Here is a 27,073-nt window from a genome sequence, read left to right on the forward strand (position 1 = left end):
TCATGTAAGTGGCTATTGAAGGATGCCTGGGACTGGGTAACAGAAGCACTGAAAAAAGGAGAAAAAATTATTGAAATAGAAGCGACATTTTATAAGCAAAATTCTAATTATAACCCAACTAGAAGTCCCAAGTTATTTTAGCAAAGCCTAGTTGGGGTGAGGGAAGAAAAGTAAAATCCTTTCCAGTAAGCCATCTGGGTTGGAGGGTGAAGGAGGGAGGGCATGAGGGGCACTGAGTGTCTCTTGCAGAGGAGAGGGGAGCCTCTCAGGATCAGAGCCTGGAGTAGATGTGTGTGGTTATGGATGTGGGGAAGGGAAAGGAGCCATTCACGTAATGGCAATGGCCAGGAACATTCCCCAGTTCACAAGGGGAGGGAGGACGATGAATGGAAACCTGATTAAAGGGGTCAAAATTAGGAAAAGGAGCGTAGAACCAACCTAAATTGTCTATACGAAGCGAGATGAAAGGTCAAATGGAAACACAGAGGGCAGTGTCATGAGGGACAGCACCATCTGTGGAGCCAGGGTCCCTAGTTCAAAGCCCAGCTCAGTTCCTTAGTAACTGTGGCTTTGGGCAAGCTACTTAGTATCTTAGAGAGTTCACCTCCTGTGAGATGGAGATAATAATAGTACCCGCTTCAGAGGGTACATGTGAGGATTACATAGGTTAGCATACCTACAGCATGCCTGGCATCCAGCTAGACCAGGCAGGGGTTTGCTCTGTCATTAATAGAGCGTGGTCACCACGCTAACGTTAGGCGAGAAGAAGCAACATTAAAAGCTCTGCATCAGAAGAGAAGGTTATGGTGTAATGGTTATGCCCACTTTTATGACAGCTCTGTATGTGCCAACTAAGACGGCAGCTAAATCCCTAAAGTGGAAAGTGTTAAAAATGTAAGGAGAACTTGATGAAAATATTTTACAAGGGGAGAATTCATAAAACGGCTTTCACAGACGGAGAGATCTACCAAAAATAAATAAGAGCTGGAGAGCGTGGATAACGGAATCAGCAAACTCAATCTAACAGACAATATTGAACCTTTTGTTCCTCCAGCAGTTTTTTGCATGGAACATTTAATAAACAGATGCCACAAAGCAAACCCTAATACATTCAAAAAATTAAATATATCACAGAATGTATTTGTGATCCTAAGCCAGTAAGGTGGAAATAAATAAGAAAAATGACCAAAAACTTGACTGCTTGAAAATGAAAAAACACAACTCTAACTGATCCATAGATACCTCAATATCCTTAGATCAAAGAGGAATTCAGAACTGAAAACCATAAAAAGGAAAGCACTTCACACCCAGCCTATCGACGCAGCAAATACTGTTGTAAATCAAGTCTTCATCATGGAGGAGACATAATGTAGTTAAAGGAACTCAACGCTCATCTTTTTTTTTTTTTTAAAGATTTTATTTATTTATTTGACACAGAGAGAGACAGCCAGCGAGAGAGGGAACACAAGCAGGGGGAGTGGGAGAGGAAGAAGCAGGCTCATAGCGGAGGAGCCTGATGTGGGGCTCGATCCCACAACGCCGGGATCACGCCCTGAGCTGAAGGCAGACGCTTAACCGCTGTGCCACCCAGGCGCCCCTCAACGCTCATCTTTTAAAATTACTAAAGGAGTGAGTAAAACCAAAAGGAAGCAAGAAGACTGTAAAAATATGAAGCTGACATTAATCAAATAGATGAAAATGTTTAAGCGCTTGAACAGGGAAAGATATAAGAAATCACGCGCTTTTTCTTTGCAAAGGGGAGGGAAGGTGGTGGTGGTGAGGGCCGTGCAAAGGACAGAATAAAGGTGGAGAAGGGGAGGGCAGAAGGAAGGCATGTAGGGAAGAGTAAGGAAATGGAAGAAACGTCCGATGTAGCCTTGTGCTTTTGAGTGGTCTCCCGTGACCTAGGACTCAGGTTCTCCGGTCTCTCTGTCCGTCCGTCTGTCTGTCATGTTTCAGCTCACCCTCTTTCCTGCTTTGAGCAGGCAGCATGGCAGCGGGGTTACAGTGTACGGTTCCGGAGCCAGGCTGCTGGGTCGGTTCTGGCTGGTCACTTGCCGTCCATGTGACTTTGGGTGTATCCTATGAGCCGCTCGTGCCTCAATCCTGGCCTGTAACCCGAGAGCATGGACTGGATTTGGCGCCTGGCGGTGTGCAGTGCAGCACCAGCCTCCTCTATCCGGTACATGCTCAGTAAACACCAGGGGTGTCCTCACCCTCCCCACCTCCATCCATCCTTAGAGGATTTCCCAGGAAGGATGCTCCACGGGGTCATGCTTCCGCCGGGCCACCTGATCTTCAAGCAGTTTAATGCCTTTCTAAGAGACGCCATTCTGCCTTTCCAGCGTAAACACTGTTCTCAGATAAGCACTAGAAGATCAGCATTTGCTGTCTTCACTGTATGCTGGGCATTGTAAGTGCTTCCCATGCGTTCTCTCATGTGACATTCACAGTGCCCTGAGAGTACAGTCACCGTTACTATGAACAGATGAGGAGAAGGAAGCTAAGAGAACGTACGCACTTGCCCAGGATCACACAGCTAGAGGAACTGAATTTGGACCTGTTTGTCTGACAACTACTGCCCATCCCCGTCCCTGCTTGCTCTTGATTTATTGCTTCCTGATGGATTTAGGGAGTCTTCCTTTAAAGCAATGACTTTTGAAAAACAGCCTGGGGTGGTAGAAAGAGCTCTGAACTGTGTAGCAAATGTCCAGGGTCCTAGTCCTAGTCTGGGCTTTGCCCCGTCCTTCAGGAGCAGGGGGCAGGTTGGGGGGGGGGGGGCCTCCACCAAGTCACGTGACATCCAAGTCTCAGGGTTTTTAGTGGCAGATTAAGGGACTGGGTCTGGGTGAGATCTCTGAGGTCTCTCTAAGCCCCTGGTTCTCTGAACACATGGATATCGGGTGCCTGTTAAAAAGGAGCCTCTTATGAATGGAATTAGATGTTCTTATTTTTGCCAAAGTATAAAATGCTTTTGTGACAGCAAGTACATTCTCAGATGACCCTCTTGGTGGTTTTTTGTGTTGCCCAGGTCCTCCAGGAGCAGATCCGGGCCCGGGACAACATCAGCTACGGAACGAATTCTGCCTTAAAGACTCTGGAGATGCGTCAGCTCTCCGGTTTGGGGGACCTTCGGGGAAGAGTGGCAAGGTAGGTGGTTGGATGTGTGCGACTGTATCTATCAAAAGCTGTTTTTCATCAACTCCATTTCACAAAGTATCTATTCACAAAGCCCCAAAGCAAATTCTTCACGTTCTGCTAGTACATCCCCTCCTTTGCCCGTGAAATCTAAGGTAGAAGTCACACCTGATCATGAGCATGCAGGGATTTCTTATGTTGTGTTCGGCGAAGGAAATGTTGGGAGAGCGCAGTCAACCCGTCTAATCTGGCAGGGAAATACTATGCTTATTGACTCCAAGAAGACAAAGTTGAGACTTACATTTTGTGTGTCTCTTTTAAAATTTTCATTTTCTTTGTAATTTGTTTTTATTGTATTTTCTGAAAATATTGGTCTGTGATAGATTGGAGACTTAGAAAAAAGATCTTTGACCTCAGATGGTAACAAAGGTGCTGCTCCAGCCGCTTACTACTGAAAGCGTGCTCTGTGGACCAGCAGCATTGGAGTGACCCAGGAACTTGCAGGAAACGCACGAGCTCTGAAATATTTATGGGCCTCTTCTGCCCTCTGCTGCTGTTAAGAGTCAAGTACAAGTCTACGCGGGAGCTGTGGCGCCGATGAGCAACTGGAATCAGGCTGAGGTGAAAATGAGGGTGGTCTGTGAAGGGTTGGATGGAAGAAAGAGCAGGACCCACAGGATCCAAAGCCTCTATGGAGCAGAGGAGCGTAGTGTTGGGGGTATTTGTGCAGACAGCACATGAAGGACCTTGAATGCTGGGCGTGTGTGTTTGGGGCTGGTGGATGAACATCAGTCTCCTGGCACAGGGCTCCATGGATTGAATGTAGGCCTAGTTGTGTGGTTTTCTCTTCTCATCTGGGTCAGCTCCTGTCTTCTTAGTATGACCCTTGGTGATGAACCCCCCGGTGACCTTATCTCTCTCACCTCCAGCACTGTACTTTTCAGCAGTGATCAGCTGTTTGTTATTCCCTGAATGGGCTGTGCTCTCCTATCTGTGAACTTTGCACATTGTTCTTACACTCAGCATGCCTTTTCCCCCTTTTTTCTAACTTCTGGTCAGCCTTTCAAGTTCAGCTCAAATGTCGCCTCCTCCAGGAAGTCTTCCCTGATAGCCCACTCTCCTGAGCTCCCCTGGCATTCTGTTCTACCGAATCTCTCTGTTTTCTTCACTTAGGGGCAGAGTACCATATCTTTTATTTTTGTAACGTGTGTGCTTAGAACAGTCTCTGGAAAACAGTAGATAATAAATGTTTGTTGGGATGAATTAACGATCTAGAAAACCACCATAACAGGACTGAAAAACTTGAATCCTTTTTGTGGAGGTTGGCTTAAAAGCAACCCCATTTTTCAGTACCTCCCAGAAGAGTGAGGGGTTAGAAGGGCTTCAGAGCTACAGGGCAGAGCAGGGACTTCTGGGAAACTTTGAGCATCTGCCTGTGCACTTTAGTTGCAGATGAAGATTAAGTGGTGCAAAATATGGACGAGGCCTGCACAGGGCATGGTGTGGAGTGAACACAGAACGCGAGGGAACATTTATGACCACAAGGCAGGCCGTGAAAATAGCCTCGTGAAGCTGGTTCCAATTACAAGATGGAGAGATGACCTTGAAACACTTTCAGGAATTTTACATTTTTCCCGTGCGGTTTCTTACTAACAGGTTCCTTCTCTGTAACAGACACTTTACTCTGAAACAATCACAAACATTTTTTGTGAGCACCCCTGTTTTTGCTTTGTTCTGTGTTTCTACTAGCCTTTCCCCTGGAATGCTGATGAGACTGATTGTTGAAATCAACTTATGTGAAAAAAATTCGTTGGGGAAGTTTTGGCTTTCTTGCATTGAATTGGAAGAGCATAAACTTTTTTTTTTTTTAAGATTTTTTGTTTATTTATTTGAGAGAGAGAGCACACGGGGGAGAGAGAGAGGGAGAGAATGAGAGAGCACAAGCAGGGGGAGCAGCAGAGAGAGAGAGAGGGAGAGGCAGGTTCCCTGTAAGCAGGGAGCCCGATGCGGGGCTTGATCCCAGGACCCTGGGATCATGACCTGGGCCGAAGGCAGACGCTTAATGGCTGAGCCAGCCAGGCGCCCCTAAACTTTTCTTTTTAAGATTTATTTATTCATTTGAGAGAGAGAGAGAGAGAGAGCATGTGCAAGCAGGGGAGGGACAGAGGGAGAAGGAGAGAGAATCTTAAGCGGACTCTGTGCTGAGCACAGAGCCTGACGCAGGGCCTGGCACAGGGCTTCATCTGACGAGCCTGAGATCACGACCAGAGCCAAAGCCGAGCGTCGGAATGCTCAGCCGGCAGTGCCGCCCCAGCACTCCAGAGATGTGAACTTTTTAAGTGATGGTCTTAAGTCGCTAGGCTGCTGTATTGTTGAGGGTTTATTTAGCGCTTATGGATCTGCTGGTGAAGCGACTGATAGGAAGCGGGCCCTGCGGCTTCCCCTGGGATTCCGCGTGGACGGGAGAGACACCCTTGCCCCACTAACGGTGGTGCCCTGAACAGGGCTGTCTCAGAGGTTTCCCATCCCCCCCTAAAGTGGAGCTCAGGGAGTTCGGCTTTGCCATTCCTACCGGAACAGTGGCAGTTACCTGGCCTGCTTCTTCATTTTCCAATGCTCAGCAGCCACTTCCAGTTTCTTCTGCAGCGTCTGTTTGCACGGCGTCAGAGCCTTAGAGCAGAGGCACAAGGTCCCTCAAGGGCAGCAAGTCCAGATGTACAGGAAAAAGTAGGTAAATTGGACATCATCAGATTTAAAGTCTTTGGCTTTTATAAATAATGCTGCCACGAACATTCATATACAAGTTTCCGTGTGGCCATATGTTTTCATTTCTCTTGGATATATATACCTAGGAGTATAATTATTGTATAATGTGGTGACTCTATATTTAACCTTCTTTTTTTTAATAGATTTTATTTATTTGAGAGACAGACAGAGATGTAAGAGAGAGCACGAGTGGGGGGTGGGTGGGGAGAGGGGGAAGCAGGCTCCGTGCTGAGCAGAGACCCCCCAACGTGGGACTCGATCCCAGGACCCTGGGACCGTGACTTGAGCCGAAGGCAGACGCTTAACTGACTGAGCCACCCAGGTGCCCCTGTATTTAACTTTTTGAGGAACAGAACAGCCAGACTGTTTTCCGAAGTGGCTGCACCATTCTATGGTGCCGGCAGCCCTATGTGATGGCTCTGATCTCGCCCCTTCCTCACCAACACTTGTCTCTTTGATTAGAGCCAACCTCGTCGGTAGGAAGTAGCGTCTTGTGGTTTTGATTTGCGTTTCCGTAGTGACTAATGGCGCTGAACATCATTCAGCGTGCTTATTGCTCATTCGTACGCCTTCCTTGGAGAACTATTGATTCAGATCCTTTGCCCATTTTTAAGTGGATTGATTGTCTTTTTGTTACTGAGCAGTAGGAGTTCTTTATATATTCTAGATTCGGTTCTCTTATCAGACATCTGAGCTGAAAAAGTTTTCCCCCTTTCTAAAAGTTTTCTCTTCATTTTCTTGATGGGGTCCATTTGGTCCTTTTAAAAAATTATTTCTGTCTCTTTGTTGATATCCTCTCTTTGATGAGACACTGTCATTATACCTTCCTTTACTTCTTAAAGCACGTTTTTTCTATTTCTTTGATCATCCTGCATTTATAAGGGCTGCCGTGAAGTCTGTGTCATTTAAATCTGACACCCGTTCCTTCTCACTGGCAGTTTCTTTTCCTGCTTTTATTCTGTGTTCAGTTCACATTTCCTGGTGATTTTGTGTGTCTCATAATTTTTATTAAAAACTAGACATTTTAGGGGTGCCTGGGTGGCTCAGTCATTAAGCGTCTGCCTTCGGCTCAGGGTGTGATCCCAGAGTCCTGGGATCGAGCCCCGCATCAGGCTCCCTGCTCTTCTGGGAGCCTGCTTCTTCCTCTCTCACTCCCCCCGCCTGTGTTCCCTCTCTCGCTGGCTGTCTCTCTGTCAAATAAACAAATAAATAATCTTTTTAAAATATAATTTTTTTAAAAAACCTGGACATTTTAGGTAATATATCATAGCAATCCTGGATACTGACAGCCCTTACCCCCTGTTTGCTTTTGTTGTTGTTTGTTTGTTTAGTGACTTGCCTGGGTTAATTTAGTGGTGTCTGTTTCCCCTGCAATATAAAGTGTCCTGTGCTCAGTCACCCTGGGAAGACAGTGGTTTTAGCAAGACTGTCTTTGACTATCTCTTTCCCTGATCTTTTATTAAGCTGGTGGCCTCTGCAGGTATCACACCCAGATCTTAGGCTTCATTAATTGCTGTTAAATTGTTCTATTGGTTTTGGGTTGTTTTTTTTTTGAGATTTATTTATTTATTTATTGGGGTGGGGAGGGACAGAGGGAGAGGGAGAGAGAATCTCAATCAGTCTCTGTGCTGAGCATGGAGCCTGATGCGGGGCTCAATTTCATGACCATGAGATCATGACCTGAGCTGAAACCAAGAGTCGGACACTTAACCGACTGTGCCACCCAGGCGCCCCTCTGTTGTTTTTGACAATACCCTGTGACATAAATTGCTCTACTATCTGATTCAATTCAATTATTGCTTGCCTTTAAGGGCTTAATTATGTATATAAACAGGAATTATTCTGTATATAGGTGATTATAATATGGTATATGAACAGCTTAATGTCACTGCCTTTGGTGTGCTATGCCACCATGTCACAAACTATAAGAGACGTTCTGCTTAAGCATGTTGCCTGGTCAGGTCTGTTGCTCGACCTTTGGGACTCCGTTGCTGGACTTCTGACCATGTCCCCACCATTGATCTGATAACCTGGAGCTTCCACACGATGGCCACAACCAAGAGCTGCACCTGGGAGATAGCTATCTAAAGACCTGAAAAGGGAAATTTTGGAATGACTACATTATTACTTCACCTATAATGTAACATTGGGATAAAATAGGGCAACCGGCCAGATTCATTGTGAATTCTTGTTTCACTAAAGCTGTTGAGCCATGAACACAGCTGTATTTAGAACCCTCGGGCTGTCTTTCATGAGTGTTTTTTTTTTTTTTTGAAAAGACAAGAATGATGCCTTCAATTCAATATTAGCTAAGATAGCTATACAGCTTCCCCCTTTTTTCTTATTTATCTATTTATTTATTTTGAAATAATTTGAAACCTACAGAAGATTTCCAAGATTCACAAGTGTTAACATTTTGTTCCATTTACTCTATTCTTTCATATGCAAGTTTTTTTTCCTGAAATATTTAAGAGAAAGGATAACTTTGTTTTTAACATAAGAAAACCAGAGTTGATTCCATTGTGTGTGTTTTCCGATGGCAGGCTTTGCTATCCTACCCTGCACTCCCCCCCCCACCCCCACATCGGTTTGTCCCCTTATTTATAAAGGTATAGAAGTGAAATGTGCTGGTAATAAACAGTCAGAAACACTATGAAATATATAATGTAAACAATGAAAGCTCACCAGCCCCTTGCTCTGTTTTACTCCTTACAGGTAACTAATGTTAGCAGCTTGCTGTCTATTCTTTTAGACTTTTCTCATACATAGTTATAAGATAATAATTTATCATCATAGTAATATGACAATTTGCAGCATAACAATTACCTAACAGTGTGATTTTAATTTTACAAAGTATTATATATATTATTCTGCAACTTCAGTGCCCCGCATTGCAATATATTGAGGGCTTTCTTCGAGTACACACGGATCTAGCACGCTGCTTACCTGGGTACGGCGTGTCCTGCTACCTGGGGGTGCCATAATTTAATGTATGTAACTAGTCCTTGGTGTTAATGGAAATTTATGGTGTAGTATTTGTGTTTCCAAATGAGAAATAATATTGAAGCCAAGCTATAGCTAGTGAAAACCAGTGAGCCATGAGTGTCAGGATCATTTTGAGACCTTTCTGAATGCCTTTTTCAACCTTAGTCTGTCCCTCAAACAGATTTGTGAAGATAATGAAACTGGTCTAATGTAGTCACATCTGACAGTTTCTAACTGGTATGCTGTGTTTGGATTGGAAAAGAAAGCCTTTCAATAATATTTTTTTATTTTATGGTATGTTCAAACCTCAGATGTCCCCAAATAGGATTTAAATAATATTTTGCTAAAAAATTATGAACTCAAAAGAGAAGGGTCTGTATTTGGTGTTGTTTTTTAACCATCATTTGTGAAATGGGGATGATTTGTGAAGACAAAATGAAGTAATATGTATCAAGGATCTTGCACAGTGTGTGCTACATAATAAATATTCTTTATGTTCATCCATTCACAAATATTTATTGAGCCCCTACTACATGCAAAGCAATGTATTGGGCACTAGGGTTTTTGTGGTGAAAGGGCAGGTATCATCCCTCTTGCTTGCAGTTTATATTCTACCTAGTAGGGGAGACAGACATCAAACTTAGTGTAAAACAATTATTTAATTTCACTTATGATTTGAATAATTTATTTGTAGATGTTTGGAGTTTTCTATAGAAATCATATAATTTCTAAATAATGACAATTTTATTTCTTCTTTTCTGATCCTTGTGTCCTTAATCTCTTTTTCTTGGCATTTTGCAATGGCTAAACCTTCCAATACAGTGTTAAGTAGATGTTGTGACTGGGGGCTTCTTTCTCTTGGTTTTTACTTTAATGGAATTCTTCCAGTGGTTTTCCATTTGAATGATAATTGCTCTAGTTTTTTTTTTTTTTTTTTAAAGGTTTACTTAATTTAAAGAGAGAGAGAGATGCACGAGCAGGGGGGAGAGGCAGAGGGAGAGGGAGAATCCCAAGCAGACTCCATGCTGAATATAGACCCTGACATGGAGCTCGATCCCAGGACCCTGAGATCATGACCTGAACTGAAACCAAGAGTTCCTCACTCGCTGACTGAGCCACCCAGGCACCTCTGCTCTAGTTTTGTTGTTGTTGTTTTTTTTTAAATGTAGATTTATCAGATTAAGTAAGTTATCTTATATTCCTAATTCACTAAGAATTTGAATTTGTATTGGGTTTTCTCAAGTTTTCTCTGCATCCGTTCAAGTCAGATATCCTTCTCTTTTGATCTGTTAATGTGTACTTAGCAAGGTGGGTAGATTTATTAATATACAAAAGTCAGTTTCCTTACTATAAAACAATAGCAAATAACTAGAAAACATACTTAAAATAAAATGAGGGAATATATAATAACCAAGTAGAAATCTAACAAAAATTGTTCAAGACCTCTATGGGGAAAATTTTTAAAAATTTGATCAAGAAATAATAAGAAAACATAAGTAAATGGAGATAGATACTATATTAAAGGGTAGGAAATCTTAATATTTTTAAGGATATCAGTTCTTTCAAATTCATTTTCAGAATCAATGACATCCCAGTTAGTATCCCAACAGAGTGTTACATTGAACTTGAGAGGATGATCCTAATGTTTATATGTAAGAGTTAAGGGTCAAAAATATCCAGGAACTTCTGAAGATGACCAAGGAGGAGAGAATTGCCCTACCTGATAGCAAGATTTGTAATGAAACTATGTGCTCGTGGCTTAGGGATAGAGAAAGTGAATGATAGAATGGGATAGGGAATGCATAGATTGAACCACAGACGTGTGGGACTTTGATATGTGTCATAGATGGCATAGCAGATTAGTGGAGAAAAGAGCGGTTGCTCAATGAATGTAGCTGAAAAATATATTATCCATGTCAAAAAAGAGTAATTTTTTTCCTACCTCATACCAGGTACAAAATCAGTTCTGGATAGGTAAAGGGCTTAAATGCTAAAAATAAGACTTAAAAACTTTCAATAGAAAAATAAAGATGAATATCTTGTAGACCTTTAGGTATGGGAGGATTTCTTCTTAACTTAAAAAGCATTGATGGATTTGATTATATTAAAATTTAAAACATTGCTCATCCAAAGACCCTTTAAAGACGAATAGGAGATGTTACAAGCTGTGGAAGGTATTGGCTGGTAAAGGGTTAGTGTTAAGAACATATAAAGACTTCATACAAATTAATAAGAATAACACAAACAACCCAGTGTAACAATGGGTAAGAGAAGTGAATGACATTTACCAAAGCAGAAACATATATGGTCAATAAACATGTGAAGAGATTTAACATTGGTGGTTGATGTGGAAAAGAAAATTCAAAAACACAACAAAATATGTTTTTTTTTCACCCAGTTGACTAGCATCTGAAACTCCTGAAAATGCCAAGCATTAGAGAAGATGTAGCTTTTAAGAGCTCTTGTGCATTGCTAGTGGAAGTATGAATTAGTGGGGTCTGATATTGAACGTTCCCATATCCATGATCCATCAGTTTCTGCCCAAGAGAAATTCTTGTACCCCGAGGGGTCCTGTTCACAACAGCATCATTCACAATAGCAAAACACTGAAATAACCCAAAGTGTCCACCAATGGGAGTATGGGCAAGTAAATTGTAACAAACAATAGAATGTTATTCTGTTGTCAAAATGAACGACCGTGGCATACAGCGATATAGATGGGTCTTAGCAATATAATAAGTGGGAAGAATAAGTACCAAAATATTGCATATGACATAATGCCTTTTGTAAAAGTTAAATTCAACTAAAACATACATACACATACTTTTAAGAAATAACACATGCTATTTTATATAAATATATATGTACACACATCCATATTTACATATATATGTACTTACATACGGGTATGTATGCAGTTAATTGTCTTGTTTAAAAATTCAATTTAATTTTAATTCCAGGATAGTTAACATACAGTGTTATATTAGTTTCAGGTGTACAATACAGAGATGCAGCACTTCCAAACATCACCCAGTGCTCATCACAGCAAGTGCCTTCCTTCATCCCCATCACCTATTTTACCCACCACCACCCCACCTCCCTTCTGGGAACCATCGGTTTGTTCTCTATGGTTAAAAGTCTGTTTCTTGGCTTGTCGTTAATTATCTTAATAGGAAAACAAGGGAATGATGACACAAGATTCGAAATTCTTACTTTCATGGGAGCAGTTATTAAAAATAATTAACTGAATAAAGTGAGTCATGCATGGACCAATAATGAGAGGCTATTATGAAACAAGGAGTAAGAAATCCAAAATAATAACAATCATAAAAAGTTTTAATTACAAGAAGTTCAGTAAAAGAGATACGCGGGGCATTCTCCGAGTGTATAATTGGTGTGCCTGACCTCCGGGGGCTCTGGGAAGGCTTCCTTAAGGAAATGACTTGTGTGCTTAGCTCTGAGGGATGAATAGTAACTAACCAAGTGAAGAGGTCAGGGAAGAACAGTCCAGACAGAGAACAGCATGGGTCAAGGCCTTGAAGTGGGAAGGAGTGAGGTAAGTTCAAAGCCCTGGAATATAACCAGGGTGGCCAGATGAAGAGGGGAAAAGGGACAGAGATGTGTGAGATGATGCTGGAAGTTAGAGGGTAGGGAGCAACCCTGTTGGATCATTTTAAAGGATTTTGGTCTATATTCTAAAATAGTAGCGAGTTAAACAGCAGGTATTTATACAGATCCAGAATTGTATTTAGTTTGCCTTTTTTCCCCCCTCACAGCTTTGTTTCTTTGGGGTTAATACCCAAAATACTTTTACTTACCCCACTTTGTGTTCACTGAACACTAGATTGAAAGGCACAGAGAAATGTATTTATGTTTGAAGATTTGGGGTATATCCTGCCATGTTGCCCTATAGAAAGCTTGTAAAACTTATTTTTCCACTAGTAGTATGTGATATACCTTGATTCTACAAACTTTCTCCAACACGGGGCATTTACATTCCAAAAAGATTTCCAATACAGAAGGAACAATGGCATATTATTGCTTAATTGTGTATATTGTACTACGGATATTGAAAAAATTTAAAAGCATATATGCAGTTTTGTCAGATTGTTTAAAATATTTTTTAGAAATATTTTAAGTATTTAAGTCAATACTTACAAAAATAATTTGTCCAGTTAATTTTTTTTCTTTTACTTCCAAAAAGGATTATAGCGTTTTAACAAAATGAGTTAAACAAGTCGTTCAGCTTCAGGTCAATGCGAGTCAATACCGAGAAAAGACTTTTGAGGTTGGAATAATTGAGCTGGTAGCTAACTTTCTTCAGAGGCTACAATAAATTAAATTTACCAATAATCTTCTCAGTTTGTTCATGATTGTTTCTTGCACCCCATTCCTTTCTCTTGGTGCTCTTTTTTTTTTTTTTTAAGATTTTATTTTTAAGTAATCTCTATACCCAATATGGGGCTCAAATTTACAACCCGAAGATCAAGAGTCGCACGCTTCATCAACCGAGCCAACTAGGTGTTCCAGGGTACTCTCTTCTTTTTACTGAAGTCCATGATTTAGTGACTCTTTCAGTATGGGGTTTGTGGGCGATACATTTCTTAATCTTTGCATATCTTAAACTATCGCTGTGTTTGTTTTGCGTTTATTCTTGGATGATATGTTATTTACCCTCAATCCTAAGAAGATGTCCCTCCATCTGCTGTCTTCTGATACCTACTGTGTGCTGTCAGCCTTTGGTAGATTACCTGTCTTTAGTCTCTGGTAGCTTTTAAGATTTTATCTGTATCATGGGTTATCAGAATTTCACTATGCCCTATTTAACTTTTACTTACGCCACTTTGTATTCACCGAACACTTGAAAACTCGTGTTTTTCTTCAGTTTTAGAAAACTGTCAGCACTCGTGCCTCAGATAGGCCATTCTTTCCATTTCCATCTTTGGGGACTTCTCAACTCCTCTTTCACTGATGTTAACATCTCTTTATTTGTCCTCCTTGCCTCTTAGCGTTTTTCCATGTTTTGAATCTCTGTCTTTGCTGCGTTCTGAGTGAGCTCCTTGCGACTGTCTTCTAACTCACTGACTCTATCTTCAGTCATGTCCAGTCTAGAGTTATTCAGGTCTGTGAAGACACTGTGGTTTACTTCTAGGATTTCTCATTTTTCTCTTATTCACTTGTTCTTCTTTCCTCTCTGCCTATTTTTATTTAATAATTTAGAGTTTTCTTGATAGATATTAATCTTTGATTTTTTTTTTTTTGGTATCTTAAACATATTTCTTTTAAACTCATTTGATCCAGGTATTTTGTTTGTTTTTTTTGAGCTGTCCATAGCTGGTGGAGCCCCACTCAAGTCTCTGGTTTTGGTTACCCTGGTTCCCGTGTTCTGTCACAAGTGGAGGCAGTTCCTGCCCCTCTTGCCCTGTGGAAACTAAAACTTCTTACTTCTGTTGGTTTTCAGATATAGGAGCCTTTCAAGCTTACAGCACCAGCTGTAGGAAAACATACGCTTTGCTCCATCTTCTGCACCATCTGTCTGTTTCCTACTTTCTCCCATACTTTTTTTTTCCTCCCATTCTTTTTTGTCCTTTTGGATTTATACCTTTCTTATTCACTGTAGTCATCTCAATACGTTTTCAGGAGGGAGCCAAAATGAGGGCATGTGTTCAGTCCACCACGTTTAACCGACAAAACAGGCAGTCGTTTACTTTGCAACATTTCAGTACAAAATGATTAATAAATTGGTTAAATCTTGTAGCTTATTAGAAAGTCTAAGCACTGACATGCCCTCTAATCTTTATTCATGGCTTATAAACTATAGATCAATATTTAATTTTTTCAAACTTCTAGAGGGATATATATACTTTAACCCTTATCAATTAATACCCTGTTTTTGATAGTTGGTTGCAAATACTTTGTATGATTTAGTGAGTGAGATCCTTTTCAGTATCTAAGTCATTTAGGGAACAGTTTACAAACCTTGTTGAGGCCCCAGTGCAGATGCACAACTTAAAGAATACATTCCCAGTGCGTTTAGGAAGATTGAAGACTGCTGATTCACTGACTGTGAGCGGTCACAGGTTTGTTCTTCAATCTGTGTGTTTATAATGACTTGTCAGCAAGTTCCCAATCTTCTGAGCTTATTTGTCTGAGTCAGGGGATAATGAACAAGAACAGAATGTCAGATAAGATCTCCATCAATAACAGAAAAAATATACATGTAAGCTGAACGACATTATCATGGTAGTGGCATGGGAATCTTTTTTTAAATTTCTACATTGCATGGTATGTGTAACCAAAGAGAAAATTTCACATTATGTCCTCATTTGATATAAGTAGCATGTGACACAGAGTGCTCATTCTACAAATACTTATTGACTGGATGAGTGAATTATGAATTGGGGTTCCAACTCTAGCCTCTCTACTTCTGCTTTATATTGTCTTGAACCTGACCTCACTTTCGTGACAGTGACTCTACCCACATTTCTCTAGCTCTGGGTTCCTTGTGCTCCAGCCTCATTTCTGCTTCATGGGGAGCCCAGGGAAAGATGGTAGGCTAGTGCATATTCCATGAAATTGTAACGCATTCTTTGTACATGGGTGTTGATTGAAATATTTTCATTGTATAATTTTCTTTTTCTTTTTTCTTTTTTTGGATTTTATTTATTCATTTGAGAGAGAGAGAGCACAAGCAGGGGTAGTGGCAGGCAGAGGGAGAAGCAGACTCCCCGCTGAGCAAGGAGCCCTATGTGGGGCTGGATCCCAGGACGCTGGGATCATGACCTGAGCCAAAGGCAGACACTTAACCGACTGAGCCACCCAGGAGCCCCTGTATAATTGTTTTTCTGATCATAAAATCATATATACTTATCATAGTAAAGTTGTACAATTTAGAAAAGAATGAAAATTTAAAAAAGAAATCACACATGATCCAGAGGTAGTTGGTTAATATTCTGTTTGCTTCCTTGTAAAATTTTAATGACTATGTATGCATCAAGGTTCGGTCAAGAAAACAGAAACCACTCTAAGTATTTTAGCAGAAAGGGGTTTAATCCAGGAAATTAGAGTTTGCAAAACCATTGGCAGATTTGGGCAAGCAACGTGCAGGAAACTGCTGTTGGCTCCCAGGAAGGTGGGATGTGCAAGAATCACAGAAAGGAACCATTGGTACTATTAGCTGTGCGTAACATGGAAGGAAGTGATTTGCAGGATTGTGCCTGGGGGTGGCCATAAACCTCACATGGGCAGTTTACCATGGGTCTGCATGCCCTGCCAGGGGAGCGTAAGTGCCTCTCACTGGCGGGATCTAATTTAGAACCTGGCTGGCAAGGTTGTTTGGGAAGTATGGTGTGTGGGCTTCTGCCCCTTTGATAGAGAGAGCATTCACAAGAAGCAAAAATGTTCTATCAGTTCTGAGCAATCCATTTATATAACCCTTTCCCCTTGTCACCAGTCCTCCAATGTCTTTCTTCTATGGCCCTCACCATTAGCCATGCCCATGAACATCTGGCCATGTTTTATTCTAGGCAAAATGAATCTGTAGATACATTGTTTGAACTTCTGCCAACTGTGAGGATTTCCCTTCCTTGATACCCTTGAGGGCCACTCCTGAGTGGGCTTTGAAGTGTCAGCAGTCTTCTTCTAGAAGGTGTCAACGTATTGGCACCTTCTGTCAACCAGGCCTGACTCTTCCTCCTTTGGTCCACCTGGTCCTCAGGAACTCCTCAAGAGGCCAGATGTGTGAGTTGAAGGAAGGTTGGCAGTAGCAAGAGTATATGCCATAACGTCTGGGCTCATGCAATTTACTTATGCCTTTGGGACCTATTTAAGCCTGATGTCTCCGTATCCCTCCGCCTTGAAGATGGCGTGCTGCTCATATGCCCCCTTTATAGCTTGGTGCTCATGATGGACTGACCAGGTCGTATGGTTACTTAGTGTCCCATGCTTTGGCATGTAGTTTCTACCAGAGCCCAGGAGCAAGCCAACGGCTACTCCTCAGAGCAGGATGACTGGGTTGGAACTTTGCTCCGTATTCCCAGGGGGCTATTCTGTGACTCTCCTATTAGGGTTTGACAGCGGTCTCCCACACAGCTTCCCTGCCACAGATACTATGAGAGCCATCGGAGCTGCCAGGTTGTCAGGCCCAAGGAGCAGAGCAGCTTCACTGCAGCTGGGACCAGCTGCACAGCCTTCTGCTGCTCTGGACCCCACTCAAAGCAGACAGCCTCACAGGAGATGTGGTAAAAGGCTAGGAGCAGTACTTGCAGATGTGGTTCCCTCCAGGATCCAAACAAGACCCAAAGAACTTGAAAGGACGGAGGTGGTACCAAACAGTGACAGGTCACATCCTGCACACTGTATTAGCCTTTCGTCGCTGGGCTCTCACGGCACGTGCAGTTTCATACTCATGAGCATTGTAAAGCCTTTGCTACTTTGATGGTTTCATTCCCTACTCTTATTAAGCAAAATCCCTGTGGCTTAACTTACAAACCATAATGAGGGCAGCTCTCTATATTCCTGTGAACTTCTGAGTAAAAGAATGAGTCAGAGTACAGTTTCTTGGAGTGGGGTCATGCCTTTTCCAGTATGTCAAGAAGCGTCAGTGCTTGTTTTGAAACTTTAATAAGAGTTAGCTTTGTTGTTTGCCTGGACAGATGTGACGCCAGCATAGCCAGACTCTCTGCAGAGCACAAAACAACTTACGAGGGGCTCCAGCACTTGAACAAAGAACAGCAAGCTGCCAAACTTATCTTGGAAACAAAAATCAAAGATGCAGAGGGACAGGTATGGCCGATTTCAGGTAGCCTTTTAAAAGTAGGTAATTTGTTCTTAGTTAAGAATCACGTGGTGTTGAGAAACCAGCCCGGACACCCAGAATGTGCATATCTTTTCCTTACTTCCTCCTCCCTCTGTCTCACTGCACTGGCGCTTCATGGGTATGGCAAGCAAAGCACTGAGAGTTTTTGGTACAGTCCTACTTTTCAAGATTCTTTCCCCCTATTCCTGAAACAATGAGTATATTCCAGAAATTCTAAATTATAGCTCCAAACCTACTTCTTGCATAGGTAAGTGATCAGGCTTTCTTTTACACGCCACTTTTGGTTTTGGTTCAGGAAATAGTGGTTCGGGCCTCGTGGTGTGTGATACCTCATCACAGTCCTTTGTGGGAAAGGATTCATACAAAGCTAGGAGGTAGGCTGGCTGATGAATATTAGAGTATTTCTCCTTGAAATCCACAGATCCATTTCATAAAGCGAACTTCTGAGTAAAAGTAAAACCCTTGGCATTTCACTGTTTGTTTTTTGGCCACTTAAACATTTCCCTTTGCCATAAAGGGATCTGTCTTCTAGGATTTGCCCTACAGTATCTGCCCTGCCTGCTATTCTTCAGGTAAAGAGAGACCATTCCAGTAAAACGGATCTGGTCAATTTATTGGTTTCAAAGTACTTGTGTCCAAAATATATTCAATAAAGATCTAAACCTATTTACGTGAAAAACACAGATATTATAAAGCCATGAAAATAAAAACCCCACAACAAAACAACAAGTCCAATAATTTTTTTCAAAGAATGAGTGAGGACAGAATTATCACATCAGGAAATAAATGCTTAGGAAATATTATGCTACCCAGTAGCCCAGCCAAGTAAACTATGTATAGAAATCCATAAAAAGAGACATACTTTTCCTTTGTTTTGTGTCTAATAAATACTTGTTCCGTGAATTTCTAAGTAAGGAACATTGACCATCATAACTTCTGCAGCAACTAAATGCATTTCATTTAGGACTAGTTTTATATTAAACTTTAGTAGAAAGACAAGAGAAGGGGGTAGGTAGTGAAAAAAAGGAGTTGGAGGGATATAATTTACAAAATCTGTTTTTCTGGGGATTTGACTTGATATGGAGGTAAATCTGGGACCTTCGTGGCATTTATAAGTGATAAGAGGTCTGTTCTCTATGACTGGCAGCCACATTCGTGGTAAAAATTCCAAGGTAAACAAAACAAAACACTGTGTTTTGTGCCAGCAGGTGGACATAGTGGTTCTGGGGAGGAAGTAGGCTTGCTGATCAGAGAACTATAAAGTTAAGGACTCAGAGCCTAATGAATATTTTGGCAGTGCTCCTGGTCCTGACTTTTGATGAGTGTGTCTGATAGGATTTGGAAGTGGAAAGACAAGGTGAGCTCCGAAATGAATTGATTGCATTTTATTGAACATTAATGTTATGGACTAGAATATGGCTTACTAAATGTTATCTGAGGCTACCTCTGAAAAGATTAGATCTGATATTACAAGCCAAGCTTCTTTCCCAGATTTCTCAGCTTTTGAACAGAGTGGACTTGTCGATATCAGAGCAAAGCACCAAACTGAAGATGTCTCACAGGGACAGTAACCACCAGCTTCAACTTTTGGATACGAAGTAAGTAGTCACCTTGCAGACCTTTTTTGGAGGGTTGAAGTTCTTGAGAAGCCTAATCCATAGTCCAGTTTTTTGCCTCTTCATTTTTATTTATTGCACAAAACAAAGAGAAAACAGTAATGGAAGTTAAGAGGGAGAATTTCCTTGTAGCGTATTGCCACTTCACGTTCCTTATGGGTTGTAGTAGTTGGTTTATAATCTGTCTGGTCATGCCGTAAATAGATGTTGAGCGCTGGCCTAGGTGCTGAGCATCCAGAAATTAAGAAAAATAGACTCTGTTCCTATCCTTGTGGAGCTTGTAGTCTAGGGAGAGGATGAGCATTCATCAAAACATGACTCGAGTGAGTATAAGCTGTATTATTACTATTGGTGACCATTGCTTTGAAGGAAAGGAACATGGTTGTGGTAGGCTGAATAATAGTCCCCCAAATATCACCACGTCCTAGTCCCTGTGAATATGTTACCTTATCTGGCAAAAAGGAACTTTGCAGATGTGATTAAGGATTTTAGGATGGGTAGATTACCCTGGGTTATCAGGGAGACCCCATGTAATCCCCAGAGTGTCTGTAAGAGGGAGGCAGGAGGGGCAGAGTCATGAGAGAAGAGCACGTGATGATGGAGGAAGAGATGGGAGTGATGCACTTTGGAGATGAGGAAGGGGCCACAAGCCACGAAACACAGGTGGCCACCAGCAGCTGAAAACGGCAAGGCAGTGATTCTCCCCTGAGAGCTTCCGGAAGGAACCACCCCTGCTCACACCTCGACTTTCGTCCAGTGAAACTGACTTTAGACCTCTGACCTCCAGAACTGTGAAAGAATAAGTCACCAAGTTTGTGGTAATTAGTCACCACAGCCACAGGAGAGTGAGTAACAGAGGCCTGGTTGTGGGGCCTCCTTCCTCAGGAGGCAATGCTTGAAGTAAGAATGAATGGAATTCACTAGGTAAAGAGGGAGGTAAAAACATTTGGGACGGAGGGGTGCGGCATCCAAGAAGCTGCAAGCTGGCCCACAGTGGCTGGAACAGAGAGGGAGGGAAGCGAGGGCTGGGGAGGAGGCAGGGCTGTGGCAGGGCCTCGTAGACCACATGCAGGGCTTTTGTCTCTTGCTTTCCTGAAATAAGGAGCCGCTGGAGGGTTTGAGGCAGGTGGGGTGAGAGAATAAAATTTGTATACTATTTTTAAATGGCCTTGGTGGCAATTGGAAAATGAATTGGGCCGAAGCAAAGATGACAACATCAGTTGGGGGCATTATTGCAGTAGTGTAGGTGGGAGGGCTGTGCACTGGGGTCACTGTGAGCTATCCAGTGGGTACCCTATAATGGGTTATACTTTCCCATGTTGTTATATTGACGCTTTAAACTGTACTTGTCCACGATGAAACTCATCATCTGCCCTGTGCTCAGTGACAAAGACATCCATCTTTTCCTATCACGAATCTTCATGAGCTTGGCATTTTCCTGCCAAAGCAGAGCCAGTAGTCACTATATATGTGTATGTGGTGTATATGTGTGCGTGTGTGTGTGTGTGTGTATACATATATATGTATATATTTGACTTTATATATTTTTAAAAGATGATTTCAGTGTGGAACTGTGTTAGAGACTTGTGGAAATTTTAAATTAATCATTCTCCTGGTTTTTACATCTCATCGTACCATATTTAATGCTGTTGCAGGATTGTTGCTGAGTTAACAGGAATTCTCTTATGGAAAACATGTTTCTTTTCCTCTAATTGTCTGTATTTATATAATCGTTGAGTTATGTCACCACTTCTCATAGATCCTACAAGCTTGCCAAGTACAGAAAAATCTCTTCAATCCTCTTCCTCCCATTACAGAGGAAAAAAATAAACATTTTGTTATTTTTTCCTCTCTAAATTACTTCCTTAGGAGGTATTACTAGTCAGTGACATGAATATCTTTATTTTCCTTCCTACAATTTAAAGTCTAGAAATTTAGACACAAAGGCTGTTTACAGGGGAGAGGGGATGAAGCATGGGGCCAAAGGTCAGACTGGGGACCCAAAAGGTGAACCCCTGGTTGGGTGAACTAGGGAAAAAGCCCATTCCACAAAGAGAGCCTAAGGAAACTCACCTGCCTAAATCTTGGCTCTGGGTAGAGGGATAAAAGACATTCCTTGAAAATTCAAGACCACAATACAGCCTTTATTTATTTATTTTATTTGTTTATTTTTACAATAAGCTCTACACCCAACAGGGCTTGAATTCACAACCCTGAGATCAAGAGTCATATGTTCTACTGACTGAGCCCGCCAGCTGCCCCCACAATACAGCCTTTATATTGATTTAGAGCTAGAATTCACATTACCCAAGCAGCTGGAAGAAAACCACAGTGGATAATTTAATCTCAGAATAATCCTTGGTGGTGGCCTGAGATTCATGGCATAAGCAAATGCAGATACTCAGTCTTCAAGGCTCCCCACAAACAGATGAAGTTCTAAGGAACACAAGTGCATAATCGGAAATTGTAAAACAAAACAAGGAAAAAAGCCATGTAAGTGATAGAAGAAACAGGAAAAAGCGAATTCAGACATCTAAATACTGCATATATGGGAATTATTGGATAAAATAAGTGTATGTGTATGTACAGACATTTGTATGTGATGTAGTGTGAGTACACACACACACACACACACACACACACGTATTTTGAAAGTATGACTAAGGAATGAGAGATTATCAAAAATGATCAGCCAGAATTGAAAACAACCAAAAGAACTTCTAGAAAATATAATAATCGAAAATAAAAGCTGTAACCTCTGGCCCCTCCTGATTAGGGAGCCTGAATAGTGACCCCAGGCGGCCTTTGAGCCCACCCTACAATACTTCCCAGCTGCAGAGCCCAGTCTACAGCCCCGCCTAGCAAGTGGAGCCCAGACTACTCCTACTTACTTGTTGAGCACTGCCTGCAGCCTTGCTCAAGCAGGGAGCCCAGCCAATAACCCCTCCCCCAAACAGAACATAAACTGGGGCCCTACCTAACCATGAAGCCCAGACAGTGATTCTGCCTGATCACAGAACACATCCGCCAGCCCCACCCAACTGGTAGGTACAGCTGCTGGCCCCACCTGACCAGGGAGCCTGGCTAGTAACCTCCCTCAATAGTGTAGCACAGCCAGTAGCCTGCCCAGTTGTGGAGCATAGCCTGAGGCCCTGTCTGATCATGAAGCCAACTGAACTTGGAGTCTAGCCGGTAGCATAGCTTGGGATCCCACTGGATCAGGTGCAATTGTGGAGCTCAGCCTGCAGCGCTTAATCATGGATCCCAAACAGCAGGACTGCCCAGCCAGGGAACACAGTCTGAGACCTCAGCCAACCAGAGGTAATTGTCCAGTGCAGTTAGTGGCTCTGTTTGATCATGTAGCCTAGCCCAGCAGCCCCATCTGGCCAGGGAGCCCAGCCAACAGCCCTGCTTGAATGCAGAGCCCAGCTAGAGAACTGCTCCCATCTGACTGGGGAGCCCAGCCAGTGTTTCCCTCAACCCCATGACCTCAGAGCATAATCGGAAGCCCTGTCCAACTAGAAACCTAATAGACATATATAGAATTTTGCATCCAACAGTAGCAGAATACAAATTCCCCTTAAGTGTACATAGAATATTCTCTAGGATAGATCATACGTTAGGTCACAAAACAAGTCTTTTTTTTTTTTTAAGGTTTTATTTATTTATTTGACAGAGAGCACAAGCAGGTGGAGTGGTAGGCGGAAGGAGAGGGAGAAATAGGCTCTCTGTGGGGCAGGGAGCCCAACTCGGGGCTCTATCCCAAGACCCTGGGATCATGACCTGAGCCAAAAGCAGATGCTTAACCTGACTGATCCACCCAGGAGCCACTCACATAACAAGTCTTAATAAATTTAAGAAGATCAAAATCATATCAAGTACCTTTTCTGACCACAGCGGCATGAAAGTAGAAATCAGTAATAGGAGGAAAATTGGAAAATTCACAAATATGTGGAAATTAAACAACACACTCCTAATCAACAGATGGCTCAAAGAAAATCAAAAGGGAAATTTAGAAAATCTTGAAATAGATGAAAATGGAAACACAATGTACTGAAACTTATGGGATGTAGCCAAAGCAGTTTTATGAGGAAAGTTTGCAGTAATAAATGCCCACATTAAGAAAAAGGAAAGATCTTGAATAAACAATGTAAATTTATACCTCAAGGAACTAGAAAACAAAGAACAAACTAAGTACAAAAATAGCAGAAGGAAGGAAATAATAAAGATTAGGCCAAAAATAAATGAAGTAGAGCATAGAAAACAATAGGAAAACAATGGGAAAAATTAAACTAATTCTTGGGGTTTGTTTTTTTTGAAAGATACACCACATTGACAAAACTTTAGGCAGACTAACCAAGAAAAAAAAGAAGACTCAAATAAATAAAATTATAAATGAAAGAAGAGACATTATAACTGATACCACAGAAATACAAAGGATCATAAGAGATTACCATGAACAATCATATGTCAACAAATTGGATAACCGGAAGAAATGGATAAATTCCTGGAAACATAGAACCTATCAAGATGGAATCAGGAAGAGACAGAAAATCCGAACAGACCAATAACAAGTGAGGAGATTGAATCACTAATCAAAAACCTCCCAACAAAGAAAAGCCCAGGACCAGAGGGCTTCATGGATGAATACTACCAAAATTTAAAGCAGAGTTAATGTCAATCATTCTCAAACTCTTTCAAAAAATTAAAGAGGAGGAAACACTTCCAAACTCATTTTATAAATCCAGCATTACCCTGATACCAAAGATAGGCCAATATCCCTGTTGAACATAGATGTAAAAATTCTCAACAAAATGCATAGCAAACCAAATTCAACAGCAAATTAAAAGGATGACACACCATGATCAAGTGGGATTTATCCCTGGGAATGCAAGGATGGTTCAATATATGCAAATCAATAAATGTGATACAGCACATTAACAGAATGAAGGATAAAAAATCATATGATTATCTCAATAATGTGGGAAAAGCATTTGACAAAATTTGATATCCTTTTCATGATAAAGACTCCAACAAATTGGGTATAGGAAGAATGTATTTTGACATAACAAAGGTCACATATGACAAGCCCACAGATAATATCTACTCAGCAGTGAAAAGCTGAAAGCTTCTCCTCTAAAATGAGGAATAAGTCGGGGGTGCTCACTCTTCCCACTTCTGTTGAGCACAGTACTAGAGGTCCTAGCCAGGGCACTTAGGCAAGTAAAAGGAATTAAAGGCATCCAAATCAGAAAAAGAGAAGTAAAATTATCCCTGTTTATAGATGGTGTGATCTTATAGAGAGAAACTTTAAAGACTACATCGAAACATTGTTAGCATAATGAATGCATTAAAGTCGTGGTGCTCTGAGGCAGTCTTCCTAGTCCGGCAGGGCTGCAGGCTGAGCTCCACAGCTGGGTGGGGCTGTGGGCTTGGCTTCCTGCCCAGGTAAGGCCCAGAAGCTTTTTATGGTAGCATGACCCAGGAAATTGTTACCAGCCACTCTTCCATGTGTCCCATTGCCTGAGTTGGTCATATGGCCACACCTAGCTGCAAGAGAGGCTGGGGATGTAGTCTGTGGTCAGGCAGCCGTGGCCCCAGCTCACATCTGAGGATTTCTTAATAGGAAAGAAGAGGAAAATGGTGGTCATTTTATTATTACTGTTATTATTTAAGTCATGTGTTCCTTCCTACTTTTATTCCATTTCATAATAAAATGAATACAAAAGTAATGACGGGAAGGTAGCAAGTGTGGAGTTTTTTTAAGGTATTTGGAAAGGGTGAGGACCAGAGGAATGGAGGGTGGGGTTTTTTTTTTCTTTCAATTTTCTTTTTGGTTTGAATTCGGAAATATCGTATGGGGCAAGAGCAATTTAGAGAATATTCGAGAGAAAGGCAGCCAGGCTCTAGTCCTGGGAGATAACAGGGAGAAGGAGGAAGAGCCTAGGGAAAGAGAAGAGGCTGGAAGGGTGTTTTCTGAACCAAGAACACCGGGGAACCTGTGAAGGGACAAGATGAGCACTGGGCGTGGCTGTCTGTCACTGTGACGCCTTCACACCCACCCCATCAGCTCTTCACCAGTAGGAAGTATTATCAGGTGCTTGTCTGTTGTATCCTCCTTCCCTGCCCCCCACCCCTATCCCCAATTTAGTGCTAAGGGCAATTCTAAGGGAAGGTAAGCTTGTAATGTTGAGGGAGCCAAGGTTAACGCTGACATATTTATGAGAATCTGATAGCCAGAGACTGAGATTGTGTGATGTAATTTTACAGTTGTTATACATCTAACTTGCTGATTTTCTTATTTTAGATTTAAAGGTACGATTGAGGAACTCAGTAATGAGATTTTATCTGCACGGAATTGGTTGCAACAGGAACAAGAGCGGATAGAGAAAGAACTTTTACAGAAAATTGATCAGCTTTCCTTGGTTGTTAAGGAGAACAGTGTAGGTATCGATGTATAGCATAATATAGTAAAGTTATTGGGCGGAGCCTGCAATGTTTGCAAGTAATCCCTAGCAATTTAGCATTGACTGATTTAGCACCACATTATGCTGTTCAGTTATTTCCTGTCTTAGAATCCTTTCTTTCTCTGTGTTCATTATAAAGAGAGCACTTGAATTGGTTTTGGTTAACAAAGGCAAAGTAGAAAATGTTGGCACCTTCAGCTAAGATGAATTTAAGTCAAGACCTTCATGAACCAAATTGTCCACCTGCATTTCTAAATAAAACTAACTACAGGCTTCATCCTCGTGTGGGTGAATTTCATCATCTGGAAAACAGCATCGACTAGGTTTCTCCCGTTAGGCCCCTCCGTCACACTATAACCACAGGATGTCGAGTCACAGGGCAACATGTCAACAAAATCTACCCTTCTCGTCTCCATTTTCCTTCTCTTTTTACCCCACTCTCCCAGAGAACGAAGGATTGCAGAACTGCTCAGAAACTATCAGGAAAGCCTTGCATGTAGAATGTTCAAAACCAGTAGGCTCTGAAACTGGTATTTGGCAAGCAAATATTTTTTTGGTTTGGTGATTTAGCCTGACCATCTTCCTCTCCCTTCTCTTTTCTTGCACTCCTTCCTCCTGTTGGATTTTGGTGGAGCGGAAGCATCTGGTGCAGTCTGCCTCTCTGACTCTGCTGTCTCTCAGGGCTGAGACTGCATTGTCCAACATCAAGAGAGCTAGGTCATGCGATAGCCCACTTACCGCTCACTGTTTATAGTCTTGGCCTCCAAAGCTTACCCGCAGACGCAGATTCCCATAAAAACCAGGCATGTAGGAAAGAAAAGAAAATATTTAATATTTCAAATATTTCTGTAAGTGTTCTCCTGTATATTATCAGATCTACTGATTGATTTACTTAGATTCATACTACATTTGTAGGCTTCTGTGTCTTTGGGTGACTGTTTATTTTTACATGTGGGTTGGTTAATAACTTAACAGTAAACCCCATGATAATAGTAGCTTTAATAAGATAGCATCTTATTTCTCCTTCACAGAAAAGCTGTTTGGGAGTAGGGAATGTAGGGCTGATGTGGTAGCTTATCAGTCCTCAGCAACCCACAATTCTTCTGGCTCAGCTCTCTGCAGTTCTAGAGAGTGACCCTTGTCCTCATAGTTCAGTATGACCACTAGTGCTCCAGCCATCATGTCTGAATTCCAGGAACAGAAGGAAGACAGAAGGGGTGAGGATAGGCCTCAGCTGCCTTTTAGCTTTTCCTGGAAACTGCCGTACACCCTTCTACTTACAT

The 27,073-nt window shown here is 41.7% G+C and overlaps 1 protein-coding gene across 9 annotated transcripts in view; it reads left to right on the plus strand.

Annotated features, from left to right (window-relative positions):
• The window catches only part of FAM81A (family with sequence similarity 81 member A), a 130,092-nt gene that overhangs the window by 85,941 nt on the left and 17,078 nt on the right, over positions 1 to 27,073 (plus strand). For all 9 annotated transcript variants that reach the window (XM_057306306.1, XM_057306305.1, XM_057306309.1 and 6 more), the window contains exons 4-7: positions 3,032 to 3,150; positions 17,544 to 17,673; positions 19,199 to 19,305; positions 25,631 to 25,766. In XM_057306306.1, coding sequence (XP_057162289.1) covers positions 3,032 to 3,150; positions 17,544 to 17,673; positions 19,199 to 19,305; positions 25,631 to 25,766 — 492 coding nt within the window. The remainder of the gene's footprint in view (positions 1 to 3,031; positions 3,151 to 17,543; positions 17,674 to 19,198; positions 19,306 to 25,630; positions 25,767 to 27,073) is intronic.

This window comes from Ursus arctos, unplaced genomic scaffold (genome assembly GCF_023065955.2).
Source record: "Ursus arctos isolate Adak ecotype North America unplaced genomic scaffold, UrsArc2.0 scaffold_36, whole genome shotgun sequence".
Lineage (NCBI taxonomy): Eukaryota > Metazoa > Chordata > Mammalia > Carnivora > Ursidae > Ursus > Ursus arctos.